This window comes from Pelmatolapia mariae, linkage group LG10_11 (assembly GCF_036321145.2).
Source record: "Pelmatolapia mariae isolate MD_Pm_ZW linkage group LG10_11, Pm_UMD_F_2, whole genome shotgun sequence".
Classification (NCBI taxonomy): domain Eukaryota; kingdom Metazoa; phylum Chordata; class Actinopteri; order Cichliformes; family Cichlidae; genus Pelmatolapia; species Pelmatolapia mariae.
The window spans coordinates 71,750,211-71,776,631 of record NC_086236.1 but is presented as its reverse complement, the minus strand read 5'-3'; the positions used below and the strand labels follow the sequence as shown (position 1 = coordinate 71,776,631).

The following is a 26,421-nucleotide window of genomic DNA, read 5'->3' as shown; positions in this document are numbered from 1 at the left end:
CTATATATCATTCTGCATAATGAAAATTTTTACTGTATGTACGGGGTTTTTGATGCTAAAATGTTCACACAATTAGGCTATTTAAGTAGAACCATGAGTTTTCTGCTTATTCTCAAGTTTTTATGGTCTTTAAAAAATACGTTATTTTGCTACTTTGAAAAATGGTTATTCAATAGACAAAAATATTTTTAACTCTCCTTTTTCATGTAATTCCTTATATATTAGGGTATGGGGCTACTCATAAGACTGAAAGTCACATTTTAAATCTATTTCTACTCAAATATCCTGATTTCATGATGATGGCCCATCAAACCCCTAATCTAACAAAGCTCAATCCACTTGCAGACAATGTGGAAACATAGGTGCATGTCTAAGATATAAAGATTTGCACCACATTTATTTTCTGTATAAACTTCAGTGCCAAAAGAGACTTGATAATAATAAACAGACCACATAGCCTAAGCACATTAACCACCAGTTAAAGAATGAAACACTCAGATTGAGAAAGTTTATGAAATTCTGCAGTGTACTAATCAACAATATGTTCAGATAAGATTTCACTGCATTGTTTTTTATTTATACTGTTTCAACATTGTGGTCAGAGACATGAATCCAGACATGAACACCACAGATCAGCTGATACTCAGTGATTGATAAAGAGTCATTGCTGGTTCAGCTCATTGTTTATCAGGCAATCCCCTACCTTCCCATACAACAGCTGATCTGGAAAGAAATCACCTTTTAATCTCCATGCATCATCATCTGACCACCATTGATTGGGCCAGTTAATTATCTGCACCCAGCGAGAGGAAAGACGATGTCACGGTTGAAAAGGTTGCCCTGACCTGCTCTGCTAGAGGGACGTGCTGCTGTACATCTAAAATTCATTTGAGTTTTTCCCCCAGAACTTTTTCCACATGTTAGTGTCTTCAAATGTGTTGAAGTTTCTGAAATTTTCAGACCTCATTACAGATTTCCTCAGAGGTTATGACCCTTGGTGCGGCTAAGCATTTCATGTGGAGCAATGAGCAAGTCCGAATCGGAAACAGACTTCAGCCAAATGTTTTAATACTTTAGCTCACAGAGTTTCCAAGAGAGCTGAGCTCACTACAAGGAATGATCTCACTTTACTGGAGTGTGCTTCTGTGATTTAAAAATTACTGTTTTATTGGGAAATGATAAACGTTACTAATGCTTTTGCAAGTGGCAACCTTTAGATTTAAAAAATGACTGCAGTTCCTCTGTGTTCAAAAGCAGGTCAGCCCACGCAGTCTCGTGAGTTATTCCTGTTTAAACAGCATTAAAAATCTTGTTGACAGAGCGGTACAAGAAGGAGTCAGGGTCACTGTGGATACTTTGCTCCTTAAAATGCAAGGTCCACAACTAGTGGGTGACATCACAGTGGCTCCATTCATCTTATTTTTTTTAAATTTCTTCTTCTTCTTTTTTTTTACAATGATAAATAAAAAGTAAGTGTTTAAAGCCTCTGACTGGCCTGGGCCTTTCTGTTTTGATGTTCTCTCCATGACCGTGTAGGTTCTCTCCAGGTAGTCCAGCTTTCTCCCACAGCCCAAAGACATGCCTATTCTGTAAACTGGTGATGGTAAAGTGACTGTAGGTGTTAATGTTGTCTGCCTCTGTGTTACCCCTGTAATAGACTTGTGACCTGTCCAGGATGTACCCTGATTCATGCCTGGTTGGAATAAGCTCCATCACCCTGGCAAAGCTGAATTGGATAGTCACAATATAGTCCTTAATTTCTGAAGATATTAAGGAAAACCACAGATGTTACAAACATTTGCAAAAAATTGATGTGGCTCAGGATTTAAACAGTGAAGTCAATGTGGAGGGTCCTTAAACCTGCATTCTGTCTAATGGCCAGCAGGAGGCAAATCCTCTGGTTAGAAAACCTTTATAAGAAAATAGTCCTGCTGCTCACTTGGGTTATTAGTTCAACCTTAAACATTTTTGTGAAGATTTTATGGTCTCAGTCTCTAGCTGGAAGTTGAAATTATACTGAAAACAATGTAAATGTGCTTTCTGTAAATTATTGTCATTTGCTGATTTGAATATATGGTAAAGCCCTCAGAGCCGCTCACTCATTGTTTCCAGAGCTTAGAGCTTCAGTGGACACATTTTTAGGTGCACCTTGTGAGTATTAGCTTGGACTGCCTCAGTGTGGCAGAGATTCATCAAGGTACTGCAAACATTTCTCAGATTTTGATCCATATTGACATGATAACATCAAACAGTTGGTGCAGATTTGTCAGCTCCACATCCATGATGTGAATCTCCCATTCCTCTGTGGAGGGATTTGGGTACAGTGAATTCCTTTAGTGTTCACGTAACCAGTTTGAGATGGTTTGAGCTTTGTGACATGGCAGGTTATCTTGCTGGAAGCAGACATCAGAAGATGGGTGCACAATACCCACAAAGGGACAGACACAAAAATACACAGTGGGTAATTTGTCTCCATTTATTTCTTAACAGATATGTAATCAGTCTCATCATAGATAATCAGCTGGAGCACATGCTCAGCAGTGACAGCAACACTCACAATGAATACAAACATTTCCACCAATCAAGCTGCTGATTATAAGAAAAAACATTGAAACATGTGTCCTCATATTTTAGACATCATACACACTATGATGTGTCTTCAATTCCCTGAATGGATTATAAATAATCTGACAGGTAACACAGTTTAGTTTCACCTTTGACCTTTGTTCAGTAGTGAAGAAGAAACTTAAAAGACTGCTGGTGGTTTCCAGCTCCATCTGTTCACATTTTCAACTGTCGTTTTAATGCATCTTACCACCATGCCGGCTGTACCACTCTTAAATCAGTCAATTCAAAGTTGCAGCATTCAAGCCAGAACCATTTATACTGGTGCCTGAGGTTGCCTCCAACAAATTCCAGCTTGGGGCACAAGGAGGAGTCCTCCACCGTGAGGCCCGAGTCCTGAAGGATGGTGAGGTCAAATGTTCTTGCAGCAGGGCTTCTTCTCTGTGTCTTCTGCTTTAGGGCTGTTCAGGGTAACTGCACTCATGGGGCCTCGGACCACTTCCTTACTGCTTACCTTCTTGTGAATCTCTAATGGCATGAAATTGATATATGATGGCGCAGAAAGAATGAAAAAGTAGAAAAGTTGTTAACAAAATAAAACACATATGCCAGTAATACCATGGTTCTGGGCTGCACAAAAGTAATTGAAAAAAAGCACCAAACCAGTACTTCTAGTAGTACTTCTAGTGGTTCTAGTAGACCTAAAGTTATAATCATTGTTCCATAGAAGGCTATGATTAGAAATTTACTAATAACTGGCACGTCCACCATGATTTTCTATGCTATGTAATAATCAGCGCTCAAACCTTTCAAAAATGTGGCTCCACCACTGTGCTTGACAGTTGGTCGGAGGTGTTGCTGATATATTGGGTTTGATTTGCACCAAACATAGCCAAACATCTCCATCTTAGTCACGTCTGTCCAAAGCACATTGATCCAGAAAATGTGTGGTTTGTCCAGATGCAAGAGAAGAGGCTTTCTTTTGATTACTATTCCAAACAAGACACACTTATTCACTCTTGTTGTAATTGTACTGTCATGAACTTTAACCTTTAACATGCTAACTGAGGCCTGTAGAGTCTCAGAGGTAGCTTTTGGTTCTTTGTGCTTTCTCTTAGCATTGCATGATCTGATCTTGGGGTGAATTTGATGAGACCTATCCTCCTGGGATATCTGGTAGCTGCCTTGAATTATTTCCACTTGTGAATAATCTTTCTCACTGCACAATGATGGACTTTAAATTGTTTGTAAACGGGTTTATAGCCCTTCTCAGGAGTTGCTTCTCCAAAATGTCTTTCCTGCATGGCACCTGAATGCTCCAGGCCTGCGAGCCTTTTATACAGGTGCTCACACTTGCCGATGATCAGCTGATAGCTGATAGCTGATAGCTGAAGTGCATTTGAGTAGCAACAACCTCTTAATTCCTATAAAAGCAGTACGGGTGACGTTTTGTCAGTTCTGCTTATATTTACACTTTTGTCATATAATGCTTTCATTGTTCTTCACTGGCTATTGTTTATCGTGTCTTTTTTTCTTCTAATTGGAATCATTTTCATCCTTTTTATTGTATATTTTTATTGTATATTTAATGTATTCTTTTAGATTATTTAATCCCTAATTTTTATTGTTTGGGTTTGTCTTCTGTAAAACATTTTTTTGTGAAAAGCATGATATAAATATATATCACTGGATTTCCTGCTGTTTCTGGAACATATTCTATATTGGAAAGAGGAACTGACCACAGGAGTGGAAAAATTGGTAAGAGTAAGGGTAACAGATGCATAATTTATAGTAAATATTCACAAAATGTAGGAAAAGGAAAGGCAAGGAGAAATGGTATTCATTTATATCAGCAATATAAAAACACATGAAGCATGTGTAAAAAAAAAAAAAAAAAAAAAAAAAAAAAAAAATATATATATATATATATATATATATATATGTATATTACCTGCTAAGACAGTGGTAAATGCTGCTTCTACATTTGTAGAATCCAAGGCTGAGGTTTCCAGGAATAAAAGGCCTTTCTTCTCTGTATTAATAATGATACAAACGTTCATGATTAAATTCACATCTGTGCTTATTTTATTTTTCACTTTTATCAAATTGTGTCTCTAGTTTTAACATTGGGGTGTTTGAAATGCGCTTTATAATAACATTGCATACTGTAGCTTTAATCAAACAATAGGAAATTAGAGCCACAAAGAATGATTGAACAGGAATTTGACTTGATTTCATAGACACAGTAATAGTCTCCATAATTATCAGAAATTAAATTCTGCAGCAGTCCTGGATGTGAATGAAGCAAGCACAAAAGTGAAAACATAATCATTTTTCACAAAAGTTGATAACATTTCAAAAACATCAAAGATGTTTTGCTTTGGAAATGAAATGCAGGCACATTTCTTAGTCTTTATAATTCTCTGACATACGTCTTGGGGTTTGAAGCTGCATTTGAACATCATTATATGTTGGAAACATGTAGAATTTCACACTGTATCAACATGTTCTTCTTTAAAATCTCAATCTCCTCTTCTTTCAAAAATCATATTTTTGCTTTTAGTTGTTGTTAAAAACAGGAAATGTACAGCTGACATGTTCTGTGAAATCACAGAGATCCTTTCTGTACCTTTTCTCTCAAATGAAATGTTGTTTTCAGTTTTGTTGGGGCAACACAAAAAATTCCCATTAACCGGTAAATAGAACAGAACACATGCACTAATTTCTAGGTTTAGCACTTGTTGACTTTGTACCTGCAAAGTCTTTGGCCTCCTCAGTGGGCACTGATCTCTCTGACTCCAGGTCAGTCTTGTTGCCTACCAGCATTACCACAATGTGGGGGTCAGCATGTTCGTAAAGCTCCTTTAGCCAGCGCTCCACACTCTCGTAGGTGAGGTGTTTGGTGATGTCATAGACCAGCAGGGCTCCAACAGCACCTCTGTAATACCTGTTAGGATAAGGCAGCCTTTACAGTTGCACACAGAAATCTTTATGCTTGAACTAAGCAGCTAAATGACAGCGATAATTATAAAGTGATTTAAAAAAATAAAATCAGACTAAAAATCATCAGTGCTCCATCATGAATTCCTCAAGAGTGACATCGTGTTCATAAGGAGGGAGTAGATGGACATATGTACTCAAGTGCTTATGGTATTAGCTTCAGCTGTCGCCAGTATGGAAGCATAATAGGCAGCTCCTGCCGCCGTCCATTGAAAAAATTAATTAATGACTACTGATTGCTCTGAAGTTACGAACCAGTCAATACTTCCCTGACAATTACAATTCTGCTCTCCTCTTCCAGCAGCATAATTAATTCCACTTTAATAGGTTTTAGCTGCTTGTTACAGCACAAATGGGAAATTCCATGGGAGTGAGAATTTGCATACTGGAATAAGTTGGCAAGTAATTACTCAAAAAGCCACGCTGTCAGAAAAGAGCTAATCCAGTGGTGTAGCATATCCTCAGATTTCCCCGTGTCTTAAAAATAAAACGGACATGGTTCTATTGTTTTAAAACCCGTTTCCACACTCTTAATCCTTCTAGTTTAATTAGGGAAGAAAAAAATACTGAATCAGTTGGAAGAGAGAAGCACTGAGGGCTGAGTGTTCAAAGGAACATCACTGTCCTAACAAGTGGTTTTTAAATGTGCCAGTTGGAAAGAAAATGGAGACAAGAATGTGCTTGTGGTTTTTCAGGTAATGCGGGAGGTAACCGAGGATCAGCACCTGTCCTCGTGGGTGTTTTGGCTGATAACAGCACCGCCTTAAGATGTCGACATACAGGTTTGCTCAACAAGTAAGCAGCAGGAAAACAAGCATGTGGACTGCAAAAGCATTGTGCGTGTCGGTTTATAGGTGTGCATAAAAGTCACACATTTTTAAGATGCATTCTTAATGAAGAACACATATTAGTGACAAAAGAAGATTGCAATGTGAACCATTATCTTATACCCACCAGTTTAGATTAATAAACTTTATTTAAGACAAGAGTTGCACATACTGATTGTTGATTTTAACAAACACTGATTCCAGCAGAGTTTTCTGCATGTGTTAGCCTTCAGATAGAATGGAAACCTGCCCTGGCCTATGAAAACTGGAGTCTCTAGTTTCCCCTATCCCATATGGACTGATACATTGACTTAGATAAAAGAGGGTCATGCAAGATGACATGACTGTAGGTTACAGCTAGCCTCCTAATGTGGACTTTGTAGGGCTATAAAAAGGGACTGTTGTATGACAACACTGATGTTGACAGACACCTTGTGCATAATGGTGAGACTGTGGTGACAGCTGACAAGAAGGCATTATGTGACATCCTGGAAAAAGAATGTAATGATTTTTCCCCTGGACTGTAGCGTCATTCATTAGTGAATTTAGCTGTTTCAGCCCAACTACGCTGGCCAAGTGGGAAGCAAGCTGTCAATACAGCTCATCTGAGGGAGTTGCCTTTGTGTCCTGTTGTCACATGCACAGGACTTTTGTCACGCCTGCTCCTGCACAAGGACACAGTTGGTATGCATAGTTGAGTAGAAAGAAAGTAGTTCCTACAGGAACCTGATCACATCAAGGATTTGTGTTTTTTTGAGTAACTTGGCTATGATTTTTGAAAAGAGACATTAATGCCAAGTAATCCAAATGTAATTTGTTGCAATTTGAACAACACAATGAAAGTGACATTTTTTTTCTCACTATTTTTAAGTGAAGAAAAACATCAGCAGTCTCCACAATTGATATCTCCAAAGATGGGAAACAAATATGAAAATGACGTAAAGCAAACATGAAGCCAGGGGGTCAGAGTTGGCCTGGCACAGACTTCAATCCGGCACACTGGATGACTTTGCAAAAATAAACTGTATGTTCATAAGTTGTGCAGATTTTCCTACTGATAAAGACTTCCCCTGTAGCCATTTAGGCTATGCCAAAGTAATAGAGAAACAATTAAAGAAAGTACTTTTCACTATCTACTATAGAAATTTGTGATTTGTTTTACAACTCAAGAGTTTAAAAAAGGACATTTTCTGTCAAATAACAAATAACAGAACATAACTTGTTCACAGTGAAGGTTTACTAACACGACATCTGCAGACTGGTTCTTGTTGACATTGTATTTTGATAAGCAGGAATGAAAGTTCACATCCTGATTTGAACAATAACCCCTATTATGCATGTGCATTTTATAATTACAATATAATTACTGGGCAGTGAGCTACCATAACTTTCTGTAATTATCCTCATTTATTAGTGGGATATTACTAGTATATTGTTAAATTGTAAATATGTAATATTAATTGTAAGCCCAAAAAGTTGTGACAAAAGATTTCCTTCATTTACTACTGCAGCATTTCTGTAGAATGTAGAATAACTGGGATGTATTGCTAAATTTGCCCTTCTTTCTCTCATATTAAGAAATCTCATTGATTAAATGTGTAGGTAAACTTCTTTAAACTGACAGAAAGGGGAGTTTGACTGGTTCGGACCATTTAAGATCAAAGTAGGCCATGTAAAATGAGTTTCACTATTTATGACAGTTTCATCTATCTATCTATCTATCTATCTATCTATCTATCTATCTATCTATCTATCTATTTATCTATCTATCTATCTATCTATCTATCTATCTATCTATCTATCTATGGTTCTTGGTGATGGTGAGGAGAAAGAACTCCCTATTTACAGTCAGAGAGCTCCAATAGTGATAAAATACACATAAACTCTATTTTAGGGTAAACTCTGTCTTTTTAGGGTGCTTGGAGGTGTTAGATTATCATTATGTACAACATTTAAAGCTGTGTTGGGTATTGATACTCACGCTGATGTGATGGCCCGGTATCGCTCCAGCCCAGCAGTGTCCCAGATCTGAGCTTTGATGGTGAAGTTGTTGAGCTGCACTGTCCGTGTGCTGAACTCCACCCCGATGGTTGTGCGACTGTCATGGTTAAATTCATTTTTGGTGAAGCGGGACAACAAATTGCTCTTTCCTACACCAGACTCTCCTATTAGAACCACTGCAGAGAACAGAGAGAAATTGTAATTAGACATTTATTTTTTTCTTGAAGGCCTGCACTCAGCCATTGCAAAACTAACAAAGCCAATCCCCCGAGATCCACTTCATCCTTTACAACCATTTTTGTCTTATGCCTAGGTGTGTCTTCTGTAGTTGCTCCATAAATCCACAGTATTTGCTGTCTGACATTGGGCTAATTGCACAATCAGGAAATAACTTCATGGTGAAAGAGTTAATTATTTGAGCTAAAGCACGCAGAGGAAAGAATGCAGATAGAGGGCAAACAGAGTTAAACGCCTCTGCTTAGTTGTAGTTTGTGGGGTTTGAGTATATCCCAGTGTACACTGGACGAGAGGGTGGCTGTACAATCAGCTGCTTATTTGATTTATTAACAGCAGTAAATAAGTGTGACAGTTTATTTTTTCTTTCACAGTTTTTATCCAATTTTGGCTTTAGGCAGTGTTTTTGAGTTTCTGAGTGAAGCTGTGCAGCACACAGATCTTAAACTTTTTCTGGGCTGTTCATTGTTCTTGGTGTGACTGATTAATATTTTTAAAATGTATTTTCTTTTAATGCGCTGCAGATTGTGTTTTTTATTTATAAATTCTGTGAAACACATGTTTCCCTCCTGGAAAACTGAAAGCCTTTGGGGTCTTTTTTCTCTTTTCCACGAACAAGCCGTTGTTTTTGGAAATTAAACCATCTGCAAAGTTATTCCAAATCAGGTGGAACGAGTTCAGCTGCTACTTCCTTTAATTTTTGCCAGAGCAACCTACCTACTGAGTAAACAGGAGAAGTAACACAGACACCCCCTGTGTACATGTCAGTGACTAATGTTTGGGTTTCAGTTGTTAAGTAGCTGACTCAGAGAGAAAAAAGAGGCTTGGCTTAATTGACAAAGATAAAAAAGTATGACCACACAAAGAAAACAGAAAAAATGAGACCAGTGAATAACTGGATAAGATGAAGTTACATGTAACTGCTGCTTCAGTGAGCCAAGGTGTTATGACATCTTCAAAGCCATTAATTATGACATACTGTTTTTGATATTTGTTAACCCCATCTTGTTCCTAATCTCAGCTTCAGCTCATTTAGTCATTATTAACGAGGAAATACAAGCCTGATGTCTATACTTCCTGCCCGGTTGTGGGTCTAAAAAATGTAGTTTTCCTGTATCTTTATCTTTATCTGTATTTTTATCTTTATCTAGATTAGTGTAAAGAAAGAATGAAGAGGCAAACAACTAGCCTGGCAATGTTGTCCCATAACACTAAACCTACTCAGTGCATCAAATGTCATTTTGTAAAGAGTTTCTAAAGGTGTTTTAAGGGGTAAATCAGTGAAATTTTAGATGTGGTAGTAAATAGATTTTTTTGGATAGAGTCAGCTGGCAAGCCATTTCTATCCATGCACATTATAAAGAAACATCAATGCAAGAAGTTATTCAGTGGCTTAGTGAAACTTTTCTTAAGTTTGAGGTGAGCTAAAGACCCTACCAATGACAGAGATGGTTTACCTGGGCAACCAGAGCTTGGACCGACCGCTATAGTGACCAATCGTCCACAACAAAGAAATGCGTGATGTCGGGGTGTACACATGGCCAAGAATGAGATGATTCATTTATTTATTACATATATGACTAGTGAGTCTATGATGTCCCAGTGAATATTAAAGTAAAAGTTACATTTTAATAATGTTTTAAAATTACTGCGCAAATAAATTCCATGGAGCTCTACACAGACAGCTGCTGAGTGGTAAGTCTGCCTTTGGAAACAGGGATGTGAAGTAAACTGGGACTGTTGTCCCAGGAGGGCCATACCAGTAAGCTTATACAAGTTTAATTTAATAAATTTGGGCAGAATTGAGTTCAGCTTAGTGGTGCAGCCCTCCACAGCAGTCCCAGGCTCTCATATGGCCCCTTGGAAACATTAATTGCCCACCCCCGTTCATCAATCTAACTATTACAAACGTGAACAGCTTATTTCCCCCTGCAACTGCATGGAACATTTAAATCAAGAATTCTCAAATAACAAAAGATAAATATTAAAAGAGTAAGTTTTTTGTGTATATGTGCAGTTACTGGGAAATCTAAAGTACATTTTTATCAGAAGACTAAATTCAGCATTTGCCAGTTTAAACTCACATATGCTGAAAACTGTTATTTTTGGAGACAGACTCTCAGCAGGGTTGAAGATATTTAAAGTAAAGACGTGATCAGTTCTTTACCTTGATAGCAGTAAATTGTTGACTGCATTAAAAAGCTATTGGAGCTGTAGCAATACTCCATTACCACGCTAGATGCTGAGAAAACAATCTCATCATAAGATCTAGTTCTTAGTAACTGTTCTTCATCATCAGTGTAGGGTTACCCAGTCATGCAATGTGTTCATTTTCCACTTCCATCTGCTGAAAAAGCCGGTGTGATTTAAAATGTCAGAGCAGTTACTAATTTAACTGTGGAGTGAGACTGTTTTTTTAAACTTATCTTCTTTTCCAAGTCTTGTGAATGAACTTTGAACCTTGTCTAACATGGCCAACAGCTTTCAAAAATGTGAAAAAGAACTCCAACAAAACCAAACAACAACTGAGCAAAACTCCATCTGCTGTTTTGGATTTATTGAAAGCTGCAGAAAAGCTAATAAATTCTGAGAGATTGTTTTCTCCACACTGCTGTTTCCATGAATCAACATCAGTCAGGGTTTGAAAATGATTTGTTTTCTTTTTTTTAAACTCTCTGAGCCACAGGACATAAAAAGTGCTATTTTCTGCACCTTAACACCTGCTGAGTCCATAAAATCTAAAAAGACAAATAAGTAAGCTGTGCCTATGTTTGACCTGAAGTCTGAGGTCCTGCTGAAGAATATTTTAGGTTATTGTTCACCAAGATAAGTGTGCTGCTTTTGCTCCCCCCTTTTCTCCTTGACTACTGAGTAACTTCTAATGCAAACAAAACCCCATGTTTCCATAGCAACACAGGACAAGCGGCCTTCAAGCATGTGGCCGGTCTGGTTTGTTGATCCTGAGGAGGCCAAAAGCTTAAATTTTCACTTGCTTCGCTTTACTTTGCTGTCATGACCTTCAGGCCTGGAAATGTAGTTGGTGTAATATACACAGTGCTGCTGCAGGTCGAAACTAAACACCTTAACGGGTGAATGTAGGGTTCACTTACAGCAGTGGGAGGAGCTTGTGGTCTGCTGGTCATCCCCCAGGAAACACTTCATTTTGGGCATTTTGCTGAAATTTTATACACCAGTTAGGACCTTTTACATGTTTATGGTAGAAAGGCTTCTTTTTGTTTGTTTGTTTCTTTAAGAAAAATAAAAATCAGGCATGAAGCTCTCTGGCATTCTGTATCATTGTCATGTAATTATTCTCAGCTTTTCTATTTAATATTATCCCTCCCGAGTTAGCACACATGTGGGTATGATTAACTCTTTGGTCCCTGTGAGAGCTGAGGCTTCTGTCTGATATCAGTTTTCTTTTGTTTGAGCAGCAGCCTGTTTCAATATGCACGTAGAGCCAAACCTGCTGTCATTTCTAAACACCTGGACTTTATAGCTCAAATATGATTTTGCAGGATTTGTGTCCATGCTCAAAACTCTCTGCAGTTGCAAATGCTTTGGGATGATTTTTATAAATCATTTACATTTCAACTGGCTTTAAATCTAAGGAGGACAGGCAACATTATTTTAAGATTAGTCAGCAAACTACCAAAAACACTTCTGAAGAAAGAGAAAAAACTATTGCATAACTTACTCTACTAACTACATTTTCCACAAAAGATTCAGTAATAGCGCTTCCACCCTTATTTATTATTTATTATATATTATTACGATGCCCTTGTACACACCCTACAATGTTTCCTGTAACCCAAATATCATGTATATAGTGTATGTAGTGTTCTTTTCTTGTATATTGTTTTATTTACTTTTGCACCTTTGTAATCATAATTCTTAATTTTATTGGGGGACAAATGTGTGTGTCCTCTCAACCCTGCCTTCAGATTTACAGTTATACTTAACAATACCAAAACCACATTAAATGTTCATAATGGCATCCTACACATTCATTTGAAAGAGTCGATATTAGTATGTACATAAGCCTGCCAATTTAATTTTAATATCTAATTACCCAATTTTATTTAAATTTATACAGCAAAGCGTTTTAGGCAAAATGAAGAGACAGGAACACCAACTTTGGCGCTATATAAATAAAATTGAATTGAATTGAATTGAACACTAATACAATACCTCCTTTTCCAAAAATCTGCTCAAACTGATTTCACTGATTAGTTTCTTTGAGCTATCAGTGAGTCATTGGACGGATTGAAGCCTGCACACACGCTGAAAAAGGCCACTAGTTTTCGTTTGGTAGATTTGGTTTCCTGGAAAGTTTGTTAACGTTTATCAGCCAGAGAAACATCCCTTCACTGTGAAGATCAATACTGCAATAATGAGTGTCCATTAGAAGCAAAACTTCCAGGGGAAAAATGATTTTTAAAACCTCATTTTGGTAAGAGCTCTTTTCATAAACACAAATACTTTGTGGTGGTGATGTGCTGCTCTCGCTCCTCGTGCATGCAGTAATTTGTCCTTCAGCAGGATGCATGATGGTTTACAGTGACTGGATGGTGACCACTGGTGGCACACTACTTTTTATGAGGCACAGTTAGATACTTTTAGTGCACTATTTAGGGTATAATGATACTTGGTGAATATCTGTAGATACACCCATGTTTGCTAACACCTTAGGCCAATTAACCAATTGACTAACATGTCTTTGGACTTTGGCAGAAATCTGGGGAACCTGGAAAAATCTCAATACAGACCAGCAGGTTCAAACCCAGATCACTGATGCAGTCAGGCGGCAGCACAAACCACCGTGCTACCCCTTTGTAAGAGTTACTATGAGTCACATTTGCATCTCATTGCCTGTAGGCCTTTTTCACAACAGATTATTTGTCTTGTCAAAGCAGGAAAAGCACAGGTATGGATTTCACTACACTAACAATGACCCCAGCTTCATTAAGTGTTTCAGTAAACTGGTCCAGTGAGCCAGCATTCAGAGTGCTGGGGCTTTCCTTAAGCAGAAGACAGGAGTCATTAATGTGATGAATTCACTTGTGGCTGTGTGCTGATAAATTAAAATGTCTGCTGTGAAAACACTGTGGAAGGAGTAGCCAACACACGCCTGCATGCTTTGATTACAATAAATGTTTATTGATTGATGCAGTTGTGCAAAGCCCCCTTTGTCCTCTGAAGTGTTTAAAGATTAGTCTTTATCATACAGACAGAGTTTTTATGGCAAAGCTGTGTCATGATTTTTAAGATTCTTTTTCGGTTGTTCTGATTTTATCTGGGAATATGGACACAGAGTGTTAGGACATACACCATAATGCTCTATAATCCATAATAATACCATTTGCTGGGTGAGTCTGTGTGTGATCCCAGTGCCTTTGGAGGCAAAGGTAGACTTGAGGTAGGGGTTCAGTGTGTGGACGATGAATAGTTGTTGTAGCATCTTAATAAATAAAAAGCCTGCTATTATGACTTGTCCTGCCTATTACACTGAAGTACAAGGTGAAGTATATTTTGCACTGTAGTGTTCTGCAGTCGCGTCCATCTGGCCACAAAAAAGCGTGGGCGTCTGCAGGGCTTCGTGTTCACTAGCTGATTCGGACTCTCACATTCATGGAAGAGGAAACTCACACTAGCATGACGGTACGTTTCAGACTGTTTTTTTTTCTTTCTTTTTTTGGATGTGATGTCACAGAGAGTGGGTTGCTCTGTCTGGCTGTGGATGCAGGAGACCCACTGTGCTGTTCCACCCTCCTCCAAGAGGGGAAGACGTTCAGAAAGAAATTAATACATTCTAAATGGGAGGGAAGCTAAAACTGAGGGGCTGACCCAAGGCCCAAACATGAATCATGCAAAGCTACTTTAATTCCAAGAATAAAGATGGGCTCGGAATTAACATCATTAACAACACCTCTAATTAAGAGCTCATTAAGAGAAATCCAGTACCTTAAGCAGCAGGATATTAGTTTTTCCATTAATTGGGAGTCTGTGAAAGAAGACGGTACCAAAGTTGGAATAAATGAAGTCAGTGTTTATGGAAATGACTTAAGCAAAAGTTCACTGTCCATAGCAACAGCCCCAACTTCCTGAATGTAAATTTTTAATGTAAATTTGAATCCATGGACTGTATATAAAAGATGGCTATAGGCATGGTGAGCTCACCCACTGGTTTTGCATTCTGCTTTTTCAAGCTTCTACATTAGCGCTTTGGTCTGGCTGTTAGTTGTCTTCATTATTATTAATATTATTATTATAGCCCTGGTTGTGTCCACTTGGTTGAAATGTGCTGGTCCTTAAATGCTACCAAGTGGGAACCGACTTCACATTAAAGTGGAAAAGCACGATAGAGCAAATACTTCCTCTGTTGTGCAGACTGAATTCTAAATAAAATTATTAAAATGTGCTATCAAAGCTAAAGCAGGTGATTTTTTAAAGAACAGAACATAATTTGTTTACAGTGAAGATTTACTAACGTGACATCTGCAGACTGGTTCTTGTTGACACTGTAGTTTGACAAGCAGGAATGAAAGTTCACATCCTGATTTGAACAATGGCCCCTATTATGCATGTCCGCTCACAGAAACAATATGCTGAAATGATGATATCACTGCAGTACTGCTCGGCTTTGTTGTATTTCACCTGGAGCAAATATTTCAAACAGCTGACTGAGCTGCTTACATCCAGAGACGTACTGTACGTGCACACTGTCGCGCATCACTGTGTACCGTTTATTACTGATCTGTGGCATTCTGTTGACACACAATCATGCATACTCCTCTGCTCTTGTTCCTGGAAACTGCCAAGTTAATCATAAACAAGGAAGTATAATTAGAGTCCAATTGGACATGACTGTGTGATACCTTTCTGACTCTTTGGGAATATGCCTGGTGATTGACTAAAGCGTGCAGAAGGATATGTACTCACCCTTAAAGACAAAGTTGTAAGCCTCATCTGACCCCATGTTTTGTCCATTCAGTGTTGCCGCCTCCCAGTTTACAGCAGTCTGATCACAGGATGTAAGATGACACTGAGCAGAGACCAAAATCAGCTTGACTTCAGGGAAGAAACTGGCAGCAAAAAAGGTTTTAACACGAGTGGCAGTCAACAGCTTTCCTGACCTTCACATCCTTCCCCTCCCGTGTGAGTTAAGAGAAAGCTGACTTGTTTAAACAGGACATGTGGAGCGTATCCAGGTCGTTCTCCTGCAGCAGGCGGGGCCTGAGTCAGGAAAAGGCAGAGCAGCAGTGGAGGTGTGTCCTAATAATGGAGTCACTGCAGGGCAGGTTGGACAGGTGGGGCCAGTGGCAGGTACAGCTGAGGCGGACTCTCAAACGCCTCCTGGTGGAGGAGACGGCTCCAGGAAGCGAAACTGCCCTGAAACAGAACTCACATGCTCCTTCAAAAAACCTTACCCTGCATCACCACACCTGTCACTGTACATCCTCCCCTGTCAAGCTCCTGGACATTAACAGACCAAATATGTAGAAAGTCCACCTTTTTTGCCTGAATGTAACAATTTTCCCCCAAACCAGAGTGCAGACAACAAAGAGACTTTCTTTTAGTTAAAATTGACTTTCTGAAATCAGTGTAAAAGGTTGGGCTCAGTTTTAGCTTTCAGTTTTTATCACAAATGTGTTTCTGAGAGGACAAATTAACGCACAGCTGCTTGTAGATAATGAGAAGTCTGGTAATTAGTATTGAACACAACATCATCAACTCATTACTAAAAGAAATGTAATAACCCAATATCACTCAGTATTTTCCTTAAATGGTACTTAATAGAAAAACAAAATAGCATACTTAAAGAAATGATGATACTCAGCCTGCGTATGCAGTAAAACGTCTTCCTCATTAAAGAGTTTTGTCTCCTTCGAGCAGCAAATAAATCAGTCGCCTGTTGAGAGTGATAACAGTAAATGGGAGGACGATGTGACTGCTGAGAGCACAGATATGATACCAGTGTATACAATTAAAATATTAAAATAATTGTAGGTCGCTAGAAAATAGTCACACGCAGTAAAAGAAACAAATGAAATCCCGATGTGTAAAAACCTCTGTTTAAAATGTATATTTAAAGAAAACAGATGGAGTCATTCAAAATAAAATGACTAAGAGTATTAAACACATTCAAATTAAAGGGTGTAATAAGAAGTTAAAGTTGCTGAATGAACAGCTGTTTCTATGCGCTTCCATGAAAACAACTTTTTTTGAAATCTCATAAATACAGATGATCCAGACCCACCGTGACCCTGAACTGCATAAAACGATAGATGCATGTAACAAGGTAAATGATAGAGATAGTGACAGCAGCCCAAGTAACGTGTCAGTGCTGCTGAGATTATTGGCACTTTATGGTACTTTAGTGTTTCCGAGTCACTTAAAGGTTTAATGTCTTACTTTTGTACTTCTGTAATTATCTCACTGCTTTTGTTTATTTCTGTTTGCGTGGTGTTTTGGACTCTGTGTTCTGAAAGCAAGCACTTTTTTGTGCATCAGCAAGCTTTATTAAAATGTTCTGTTCTTCTGCATTTGGTTCTTTTTAAAATGTAAAACATGATGATTCAGACGAACTGGAACGCCTTAAAAATGAAAATATAAGTTGAACTAATGTCATTCTTTTAGCAACATTTCAGTGTGATCTGTCATGTTTCAATATCTGTGCATAAAGAACAAAAGCAGCCATTTACCCAGCCACTGACCGCTGGAACAATAAAGCAGTGAAACTTATGCTTTCTGGATTCTTGTTGTAGATGGAAGCATGCTACGTTACCCTTTCTGCCCCACGTTTCCATCACGTCTTCTTCTGTGGTGCCAGGAAAAATGAAGCAAGGCAGCGCGAGTCCCCAGCTCGTCAACGCTGCCTCTAAGAATTTGTCATTAAAACTAATTCCAGTGATTCTGGGTCAAAATTTTAAAATGCATGTTCAGTTTTTTTCTCTTGGCATGTTGTTTCCAGGTCGTGACCACATTTTAATTTTTTTTATGCGCTCTGTTCATCACACTGTTAGTTTTAATATAGATCTACTCCTCCATCATTCCTCTCTGTCACGTCAGCGTAAAGAACAAATAAGTTTGTGTGAATTTGAATGTACTTTTTTTTTATTTAACACCTCTGAAATAATACAATCATTCTTAACTGCAGCTCAAGAAAGTTCAAAGTTTCCACACATATTTCTCTTTTCATGAGATTTGAGTTCCTGACAAGTTTCAAAATGCTCAAATTTCTGTGTAACCTTGATCAGCATGCCTGAGCGAAAGCTGCAAATGAACGACTCGACTGTGGGAACGTTTGATAATGGAATCATTTCAGCAGACAAATTTAGCCAAATTTTGAAGGGAACGTATTCACAAGCGAGCGGAAAGAGTTACGCACCATACAAGTTGGTAATTTTTTAGTACAAACACACATAGATACATATATACACACGCACACACAAAAGCTTGCCCGTTCATTGACATATATGCATTATGCATTTAGTGAACAAGCAGAGTGGCACAGTAGTCCATGAATGGATCACATGACATAAGCATCCAGAAGAGCGTGAGTCACATCTCGACTACGATGCAGCCACTTGAGTTAAAGGTTCCTCCAGATATTGGACCAGTGCTTCTGCCTACAATCACAACACACACACACACACAGATAAACACATATCTTTTCATAATAACAAAGTATTATTATAAATAATCAATACAAATTCTACTTGCATAACAACCTTCTGACATGAACAAGACAAACTGTATTTCGTTGTGACATATGATATTTGACTCGATACATCAAATTTTCATTTTGATCAACATAATGTTAAATGATGATTGTAACCGCATTACGATACTTATAAATGTTAATCATTATCATTAAGAATGTGATTGAGACTAAATTTTAAATGTCTCTTGTAGCATGTCATGAACTTGCAAGAAAATTTTGCTTTCTTGGAAGAAGAAAATTTAGTGATGTAGTATTTATTAATTTATTTATTTTTATAAATCAGCTTGTTTGAATCTATCCACAATGGAAAACAAATAGAACAGAAAGCCTTGCCTTGTTCAGACATCTGTTATCTGTTACCCGGACGTCCTGAATACAACACAAGATTAGTTAGCCTCCGGAGGCTGTGTCAGCAGCTGAAGGGTACGCTGACTGGGAAAAGTGGCTAAAGTTCTGACTAAGAAAAATTGGATGCACATTCAAAAAGATGGACACAGTCTTAAAAAAACAAAAACAAAGCTCAGTCATACTGAACTCATTATAAGAGGCACTAGTTCACTGTTAGTTCTGAGTCAGACTTTTGTTAAACTAAAAGCATGTTTTGCCAAATTACATCAAACTGCTGAACTTCCTTCATTAGCAGAAATCCTCTGCCTCCGTAAAAGAACTCTGAAGTAAAGTGGAGGTAAAATTAAAAACACAAAAAGCTAAAAAAAAAAAATAAATAAAAATCCTCATTGTTTCCTTGTATTTATGTGCAAACAAATAATGAGCCACACTTTACCCTCAGCTGTTTCCATATTAAATCCATACTCAGCTGGTCTGGAGGCTCAAAATAAGAGTTTTTATTCATTATTTTGTTTTTGCATGCGAGAGCTTTTATTTGATTTAAAGAGACATAAAAGTACTGCGATCATTCATATTCAGTCACAGGTACTGACAATAGCAGAAGAGTAATAAGCAGCTACTGAAAGAAGCTGCTTATTTTTATTTTTTTTAAACTTTACAGCAGCGGTCCCCAACCTTTTTTGCGCCACGGACCGGTTTATGCCCGACAATATTTTCACGGACCGGCCTTTAAGGTGTCGCGGATAAATACAACAAAATAAAACTAGTACCGGTACCGAAAAAAAGAAGATTTATTCATAACACACGTGAAAAGACCCAGGAAAACCGAGTTAACGATAAAAACGACAACAAAATAACGCTGAAAGCCGATAAAACCCCTGAAAACCATACATTTCACACCTGAGCCTCAACTCTCGCGGCCCGGTACCAAACGACTCACGGACCGGTACCAGTCCGAGGCCCGGGGCTTGGGGACCGCTGCTTTACAGTAAACTGATATTAAACCTGCCAGTTGGAAAAAATAAAAGTATTTAGTGACATCTCACAGGCTTTAGAAAGCATGATAGGCAATAATTGTCAGTTACAGAATCAGTATATTAAACTGTTGATTCAACTGCGTTAAAGACACCGGCCGGCTGCCAAATTCAATATGCTACAGATGTTAAGGTTTCTATTTTTTCTGTCCATTTAGATTTGACTAGAACACTACACTGCGTGTAAAGTCCACTTAAAATAGTAAAACAACATGCTGGGAAATCAGTTATTGTCTCAGATGCTTAATAATATAATTAAAAACTTATGGATTTGATAAATATTGTAAATTAATCAAATTTCTGATTTTTTTTTACTTAAAAACACAACTCACAAATTGACAACAAAGAGAACTTTTACTTTATATGAGTAAATTTCCGGTATTTTCAAACCTGGCCCTAAATCGTTAATAGAAACAGTAACGGTTGTTGATGATCCACATTCAGAATATGAAACGTTATCTCATGAAAAGGTGGGAGTTTAAACTCTAACCTTGGCTTTAAGCATCCCGAAGCCCACCGTTTCTTTGGCGTACATGCACAGCAGCAGGTTGGCGACACGAGTAATGGCCACTCTTCCCTCCTGAGAACGACAATGTTAAAGGCAAGAAGACCACAGTATCTCAGTTTATTACTTAATGATCGCTCCACTTTTTCCCACATCACACAAATCTTTCACATATACCTGAAAAAAAAAGTAATAAAAGATGATGGAACAGCGTGTCTTACCATACAATCCATGAGAATGAATTTGAGTTTGTCTTCATTAAAGGCTTGATGGCCGTTCTTGTCATAAGCTGCCCAGATGTTGCTGGCGATAGCAGCTGTCACTCGAGCGTCGGTGTCCCCGTACCCAGAGTACGCCAGCAGTGAGCCTTCGTTATTCAGTAAGCTGTTGAGAAACCACATAACCAGCAGATTAATATTAAATTAATATAATAACTTTCAGAGCACAGACAAAGTTACCAACTAAACATAATATATACTCTAACTAAGGTGTATACTACACGAAAATGTATTTTATTTGTATAGGATTTCTTACTACACCATTTTACTAGGCAAGCCTGTTTAAGTAGTTTAGGACTACTTTAAAAGTCAGGACAAAAACACCATATGTACAGTCGTCCCAGTGGTAAAGGAGCACTCCGTGCAATTAGGCGAGTGGCTCCAGCAGATCCCAGGAACAACAACGGAGATCTTTGTCCAGAGGAGCACAGTCCTCGGAGCAGCAAAGATACTGTGCTGGACCCTAAAAGCTCCCAGGCCTCTGGTAGAGGTCTGGGAGCTTGAAGGATAAAGAAGCCCTGCAGTGGCAAGAGGTTTTTTTTAATTATTATTATCCCCATTAAAAGCGTACATAAATGGTGTCATATACCAACTAAAGACAGGAAATAGTGATGACTACTTGCACAATTTTAATAGCACAAGTTGTTGATTCTAAAGGTGTGATTTTCTTTTTCTTTTTCAAAGAGGAATTTTGGTGACACCTACTCACGTAAACACAACTGAGCAACATATAGTCACCGTCTGTATTATCTTACACAAAAAAAATCGTTTTAGTACATATCTGATGCCCTTTTTCCTCTTAGTGGAATATATCATTACATAAACAGTTATTTTAGTTTGTAACTGTATATTATTTTGATATAAAATTAGGACAACATTGTTTACCTACTTATTTTTGGAAATTTGACAGACAACTGTTTATTTTATGCTTAAGGAAATTAAACCCCTGTGGGGAAAAATGCCTGACATGAACCTATATCAATTATTTGGGACATTATACTGAGACTGAGCTAATGATCAGATACACTGACTATATAATAAAGTAATCTGAAGTTTGTGTTGAGCACTTCCAAAAGGACTGTGCTGGTTGTGAAACATTAGCAGCTCCTTTATGCAGGATACACACTGTTTCACATAATAACATTTTATTCGTCCCGCAGGGGTTATATTCAGTTTTATAGAATATTCAGAAGACTTATCGTGTGTATTGCCTTTAAATTTATATGTAATCGTCAAAAAATGCACCGCTGAAACTCCAGCAGCAGTTAGCATGTGGCTAGCTTGCGGCTAGCTCGCCGTACTCACAGAGTGCTCTGGACTCCGTTTGTGTTCGCCTGGCTGAGAACCTGCGTCAGCGCCTTCGGCCGTAACATGCTGTTCACCCTCTGATATAAGAGATCAAATATAATAACACTTATTGAATTTACGAGACGCGACGAGTAGCTTTAAAGTGCCCAGACTGCTCAGAAACGCACAACCAAGTCAGCTGATTCGGTTTTCATTTCCGGGTCCGATCGCAATGCATCACGGGAAATGTAGGTATTTCAAAACCTTATTTCACCCCTAAATTCTTTTATAAATACCACACACAGACCACAACGCATGCATCAGGGTCAGTGAAGGTTAAAAAAAAGGCCTGGGATAAAGGGAGTGAGTGGATGGACGTCGTGAGGGAGCAAAATCACTAAGAAAATAATGTTTTAATTTTTTTAATGCAATTTTTTAAAACACATTTTAAACAAAATATCAGATATTCTGATAAATATAAATATCACAAAATCAGATTTTAGATCAGATGCAAGTTTGTGAAAAAACACATGGAAAATTGTGGGGTTTTTTTATTTGATGAGCTTTGCAATCTGCCCAAGGGTATCCTGTCATTTGCCCCATGAACTGTCCCCCTGACACTAGACTGAATACCTCAATTCAATTTTCAAAGAAAACAAAATTAGAAGACCATCAATAGTCCTATCCAGTAATATCCTTTATGCTGTCTTTGACCCTCATAAATGTGTATGTGTTTATGGCATTTTAACTGTTTTAACCGTTTTTTCCGTTTTCCTTTTCAGTGTCCTGTTACACACTTGTAAAATATGCCCCATAACAGATTTTAAGCATTTTTTTTTACCACGCTTGCTATCCCATGTTTACCAATATTACAATATTAAAGAGACCCTTAATTTGCCTATTTATTACTCACTTTGACATGTAGAGCCTTGATTCTAACAATTTCATGTCTAACACTGATAAGATTACAAAAAACATTTTTCTTTTCCTGATTTAAATAATAATACACATTAGAGGTCCAGCTGGTACCTGCTCCTTGAATCTGTATGACTTGGCTTGCATCCACCAATACACGAGTCTTGGGTTGGTCAGCATCAACAGCGCTCCCAGAATCAGTGTCTGCTAAAAGTTTGGATTTCTGCATCTTCATGAAAAATTACAAACACTGGGATCACTCTGAATGTCATTAGAAACACATTATTTCTCTTCTTGGAGGACAGGAACTGAGCCTCTACCGGTGAAGTATTCTTGGGTGTTCCTGTCACAGTAGTGACCTTCTACACCTGATCTGAAGAACAAAGAAAGCCTGCCCATGTTCTGCTACTACACATTTAACTAATTAAGTTGTTCTTGGGTTCATTTTCCTATCAACAGAACAAAGAAAGGAAGACTAAACTGAAAGAATAAACAGTCGAGGCCAGTCAGAACAACTTTCCTACAACATCAACTCTAAATCAAGGCCAACCTAACGAGTCTGCCAGACTACAGCAACCTTTACCATAAGGTCTTAATTTTAGTGGTACAAGTTCTCTCTGAAACCTGTAAGATTTGACATTTATTGTATTTTTCTTCTCTGCCCAAATAGCTACAACATCATTTTCACCCTGATCTTCAACATTCTTGTTTTTGTTTTGTTTTTCCTGTTAGAATTTTGTTTCTTTTATGGACAATTTACTCTGTATATTCTCACAGAAGATACTGATTTTAGTCATTCAATCTTACTGAATAAACAGGTCTTTAAAACAACATACTTTGAATTGCCAGATATCTATTTAAAGATCATTCAAGCAGGTAAGACCATACAGAGGGACTCACTTACAGTGCAAAAGGTCAGTAAATAGTTCTATATTTTCAAAGCGTGGGTGATCATTATCAACAGATCTGCTCAGTAAGCTCGGTCAACAGCACTACACCCAGTCAGTGATAAGTTTAGTCATCAGCCACCTCCCTCTCTGAACAACAGACTTGGTATCGCTTTTGATTAAACTTTGCAAACACTACTTTCAAATCCTCGATCTGCACTAAAATGCCCTGTAATCTTATCAGTTGTAACCCTGTTTTTATGAAGAGAACAATCTGTTCAGATGACTGCTTGGATTTTAGGGAACACCTTCTCAAACACCACACTCTGTACAAACATTTAAAGACCTATCAAGATCAGTCAATCTATGGCGTACACCTAGAATCCTTCTGATAACTGAACCATATAAGTTTCAGGTTTTTGCTGCACTGGATGTTGGCTGTGAAATTTCCCTGGCTACAAGGTACAGTTGAAACCTGCAACATAATAACTGAAATCTTTCAGTTATCTTGCACAATTAATTTGGTTGCATAGGTATTTTTTATTTAAAAAATGGTATGTTAACATAAAAAATGCATAACTCATTCTTGTATTTTCTGCAATTTTCCAGTTGGCTCACATTTCTTCAAGATGAGTGCTGGTGACAAGCGTCTGCTTTTTCACTGTGTTCTTCTGTCTGCCATGTACGTATCATATGTATCATAAAAACAGGAATACATTTTTTTTTAACTGGCATTGGCTTTATTGTAACTTTAACAAATCTTCTAAATCTTCAGGGTTTCATGCCATGGCAACAATCCTTTCTTCAATGACAATAAAAACCTCATACTTCCGGCGTCCTACAATATTCCGTGGATGGCTGGCATTGAGGATTTCCGCCCCCTGTCTCTTATCACCATCCCTGGCAGTCACAGCAGCATGGCTCGGCATGGAGGCCCTGAGTCAGAATACCAGGTCCTGTCTCTGAGTGACCAGCTCAGAGCTGGGATTCGTTTCCTGGATCTCAAAGTGTTGGAACTGGAAGGCACCCTCTACGTCATGCATGGGGTGATATACGAGCGCAGCACATTCAGAGATGTTCTGGACACTGTTAAAGCTTTTTTGTCTGAGTTTAACAGTGAGGCTGTGCTCATTAGAGTGGTGCCAGCGATTTTGAACAAGAATAAGGTAAATGAAATGGTGCAGAATCTGATTAGCAATGACCAGCACGTGTGGGTGACCTCTGGCATGCCAAATATAGGCCAGGTGAGGGGGAAATTGGTCTTTTTGCAGAAAAGCACCTTCACACTAGGAATTCCCCTCACAGAGACGGATGAGAATAGCAGCAATAAGGTTAGCAGAGTTAAAGAAGAGGACAACAAACTAATCAAACAGCTGGCCCAAGCCACTGAGGCTTGTGGGGGTGATAACGTTGTTTTGACTTACACAAGCGGCACTGGCTTTGGGACTTTTCTAGGAATGTTTCTGACCCCAAAAAGAGTGGCAGAAAAGGTCAACCCATGGCTCAATCAGTACCTCAGGCAGTTTTATCCCAATCATCCCAGACCATGCTTTGGGATTATTGCCATGGACTTCCCTGGCTTTGACCTCATTCAAACTGTTATCAATTTGAACTGGTGGTAGAGGTTAAGTAGCTTTGCCTCCTAATCAAAAGATTGAGAGCTAAAATGACATGCATCACTATGAAACTGTTCCTATGACATTTCTGTCATTCTTCACTGTAAGGCAGTGTTTCCTGAACAGTGTAACAGCACAACAACCTCTGATGTTAACTTTGATGAAAGTGAAATCAATAAATCAATCAGTCTTATTTTGTTGCCTGTTTTTCAGTGAAGCCTATTTCAGGCTGTTTCATCTCAGTGACAGTTGAATATGGTTTAATCTGATTTTTATAGTAGGTAAAAGCAACACTATAAATGTAAAGAAAATACAAGTGCATAGTTCAAAAATCAGTAAAGGTATCTGCAAACTATTGTATATACAAGAATCAAAAGTGCAAAAAAAAAAAAAATATATATATATATATATATATATATATATATATATGTATATGTATGACTCAGGGCCCCCACACACCTACTGTTTAAATCTTTACACCGGCTCAAAGTGCAAATTTGTAGATTTTCTGTCTGAATAAACTGAGGGGCTGCACAAAGGTTCATAAGATAAATGAACTTACTTTGCAGAGTCCCCAAAATAAAAAGAAGTTGGAAGTGAGCTTAATCGCTCTTCTTTAAAACCATAGGAGAACGAGGTGTAGAATAAAGTACTGTTTGTTGTTCATTTAGTGCTCCCTCTGCAGATTATGGTTGGACTTCTCAGTATTGGACTTGGAGTTATCCACTCATGTGCCGACTCAGGGTTTTTGTGGCAAATTGGTTGCACAGGCTTCCCTTTTTGGTCAGGATCATTAGTAAGCAAGCTAACACTTAATTGGGGATATTATTAAAAAGAATTTCAGAAGCACTTTTACCATAAACATACAGTCCTGTAACAATAACACACAAAAATACAAACTTTTGATACGGTAGGGAATTTTGGGGGTTCAGCATCGTACTCTACCTCTGTAAGTACCTCCTAATGACCCTCTTGGGTCAGCTTAAGCAGCTTAAGCAGCTCTTCACTCAGTAAAAGGAGACGTAAATAACATATTTTACTTTTAATTTAGTGTTTGAGTGAAAGAAAGGAACAAGATGAGGAAAAGGAAAAGCTTGAATTAAAGTTGCAAATCATGTTGATAATTGGAATCCATAATTAAACATAAATATTACTAAAGTGTTCAGTGTGAGTTTTTCAATCAACTGTACAACATAT

General features: G+C 38.0%; 3 protein-coding genes across 5 annotated transcripts; 1 reads left to right on the top strand and 2 right to left on the bottom strand.

The window, feature by feature from the left end:
• Nucleotides 1-2,476: 2,476 nt before the first annotated feature.
• On the bottom strand, nt 2,477-16,648 carry rab25b (RAB25, member RAS oncogene family b). 3 transcript variants are annotated; one of them, XM_063485833.1, is made up of 6 exons: nt 15,764-16,648; nt 15,570-15,672; nt 8,374-8,569; nt 5,319-5,512; nt 4,517-4,597; nt 2,477-3,093 (listed from the first exon to the last, which is right to left on the bottom strand). In XM_063485833.1, exons 2-6 carry the CDS (start codon nt 15,604-15,606, stop codon nt 2,978-2,980), a joined length of 624 nt encoding a protein of 207 aa, XP_063341903.1. In that variant the 5' UTR covers nt 15,607-15,672; nt 15,764-16,648; the 3' UTR covers nt 2,477-2,977. The 3 variants fall into 3 exon arrangements, with proteins under 3 accessions (XP_063341903.1, XP_063341904.1, XP_063341901.1); XM_063485834.1 differs by having other exon boundaries at nt 15,570-15,648; XM_063485831.1 differs by having other exon boundaries at nt 15,570-16,648.
• A 625-nt stretch (nt 16,649-17,273) lies between these two features.
• Nucleotides 17,274-22,014, bottom strand: lamtor2 (late endosomal/lysosomal adaptor, MAPK and MTOR activator 2). Its single transcript, XM_063486243.1, has 4 exons — nt 21,825-22,014; nt 20,463-20,625; nt 20,227-20,316; nt 17,274-18,259 (listed from the first exon to the last, which is right to left on the bottom strand). Exons 1-4 carry the CDS (start codon nt 21,890-21,892, stop codon nt 18,203-18,205), a joined length of 378 nt encoding a protein of 125 aa, XP_063342313.1. The 5' UTR covers nt 21,893-22,014; the 3' UTR covers nt 17,274-18,202.
• A 2,223-nt stretch (nt 22,015-24,237) lies between these two features.
• Nucleotides 24,238-25,230, top strand: LOC134635556 (uncharacterized). The gene is made up of 2 exons (XM_063484932.1): nt 24,238-24,290; nt 24,384-25,230. Exons 1-2 carry the CDS (start codon nt 24,238-24,240, stop codon nt 25,228-25,230), a joined length of 900 nt encoding a protein of 299 aa, XP_063341002.1.
• The last annotated feature ends 1,191 nt before the right edge of the window (nt 25,231-26,421 follow it).

Bases quoted from the DNA above. Each gene is read 5' to 3' on its own strand.
- rab25b (XM_063485831.1), bottom strand. From the start codon at position 15,606: ATGGGGTCAGATGAGGCTTACAACTTTGTCTTTAAGG. The intron at 4,598-5,318 runs GTACAAAGTCAA...TTATTAATACAG, and splicing joins GGAGGCCAAAGACTTTGCAG to AGAAGAAAGGCCTTTTATTC. The intron at 3,094-4,516 runs GTAATATACATA...TCATGCCATTAG, and splicing joins ATTTACCACTGTCTTAGCAG to AGATTCACAAGAAGGTAAGC.
- lamtor2 (XM_063486243.1), bottom strand. From the start codon at position 21,892: ATGTTACGGCCGAAGGCGCTGACGCAGGTTCTCAGCCAGGCGAACACA. The intron at 20,626-21,824 runs GTGAGTACGGCG...GTTTCTCAACAG, and splicing joins AACGGAGTCCAGAGCACTCT to CTTACTGAATAACGAAGGCT. The intron at 20,317-20,462 runs GTAAGACACGCT...TGTCGTTCTCAG, and splicing joins TCATTCTCATGGATTGTATG to GAGGGAAGAGTGGCCATTAC.
- LOC134635556 (XM_063484932.1), top strand. From the start codon at position 24,238: ATGAGTGCTGGTGACAAGCGTCTGCTTTTTCACTGTGTTCTTCTGTCT. The intron at 24,291-24,383 runs GTACGTATCATA...CTAAATCTTCAG, and splicing joins TGTGTTCTTCTGTCTGCCAT to GGTTTCATGCCATGGCAACA.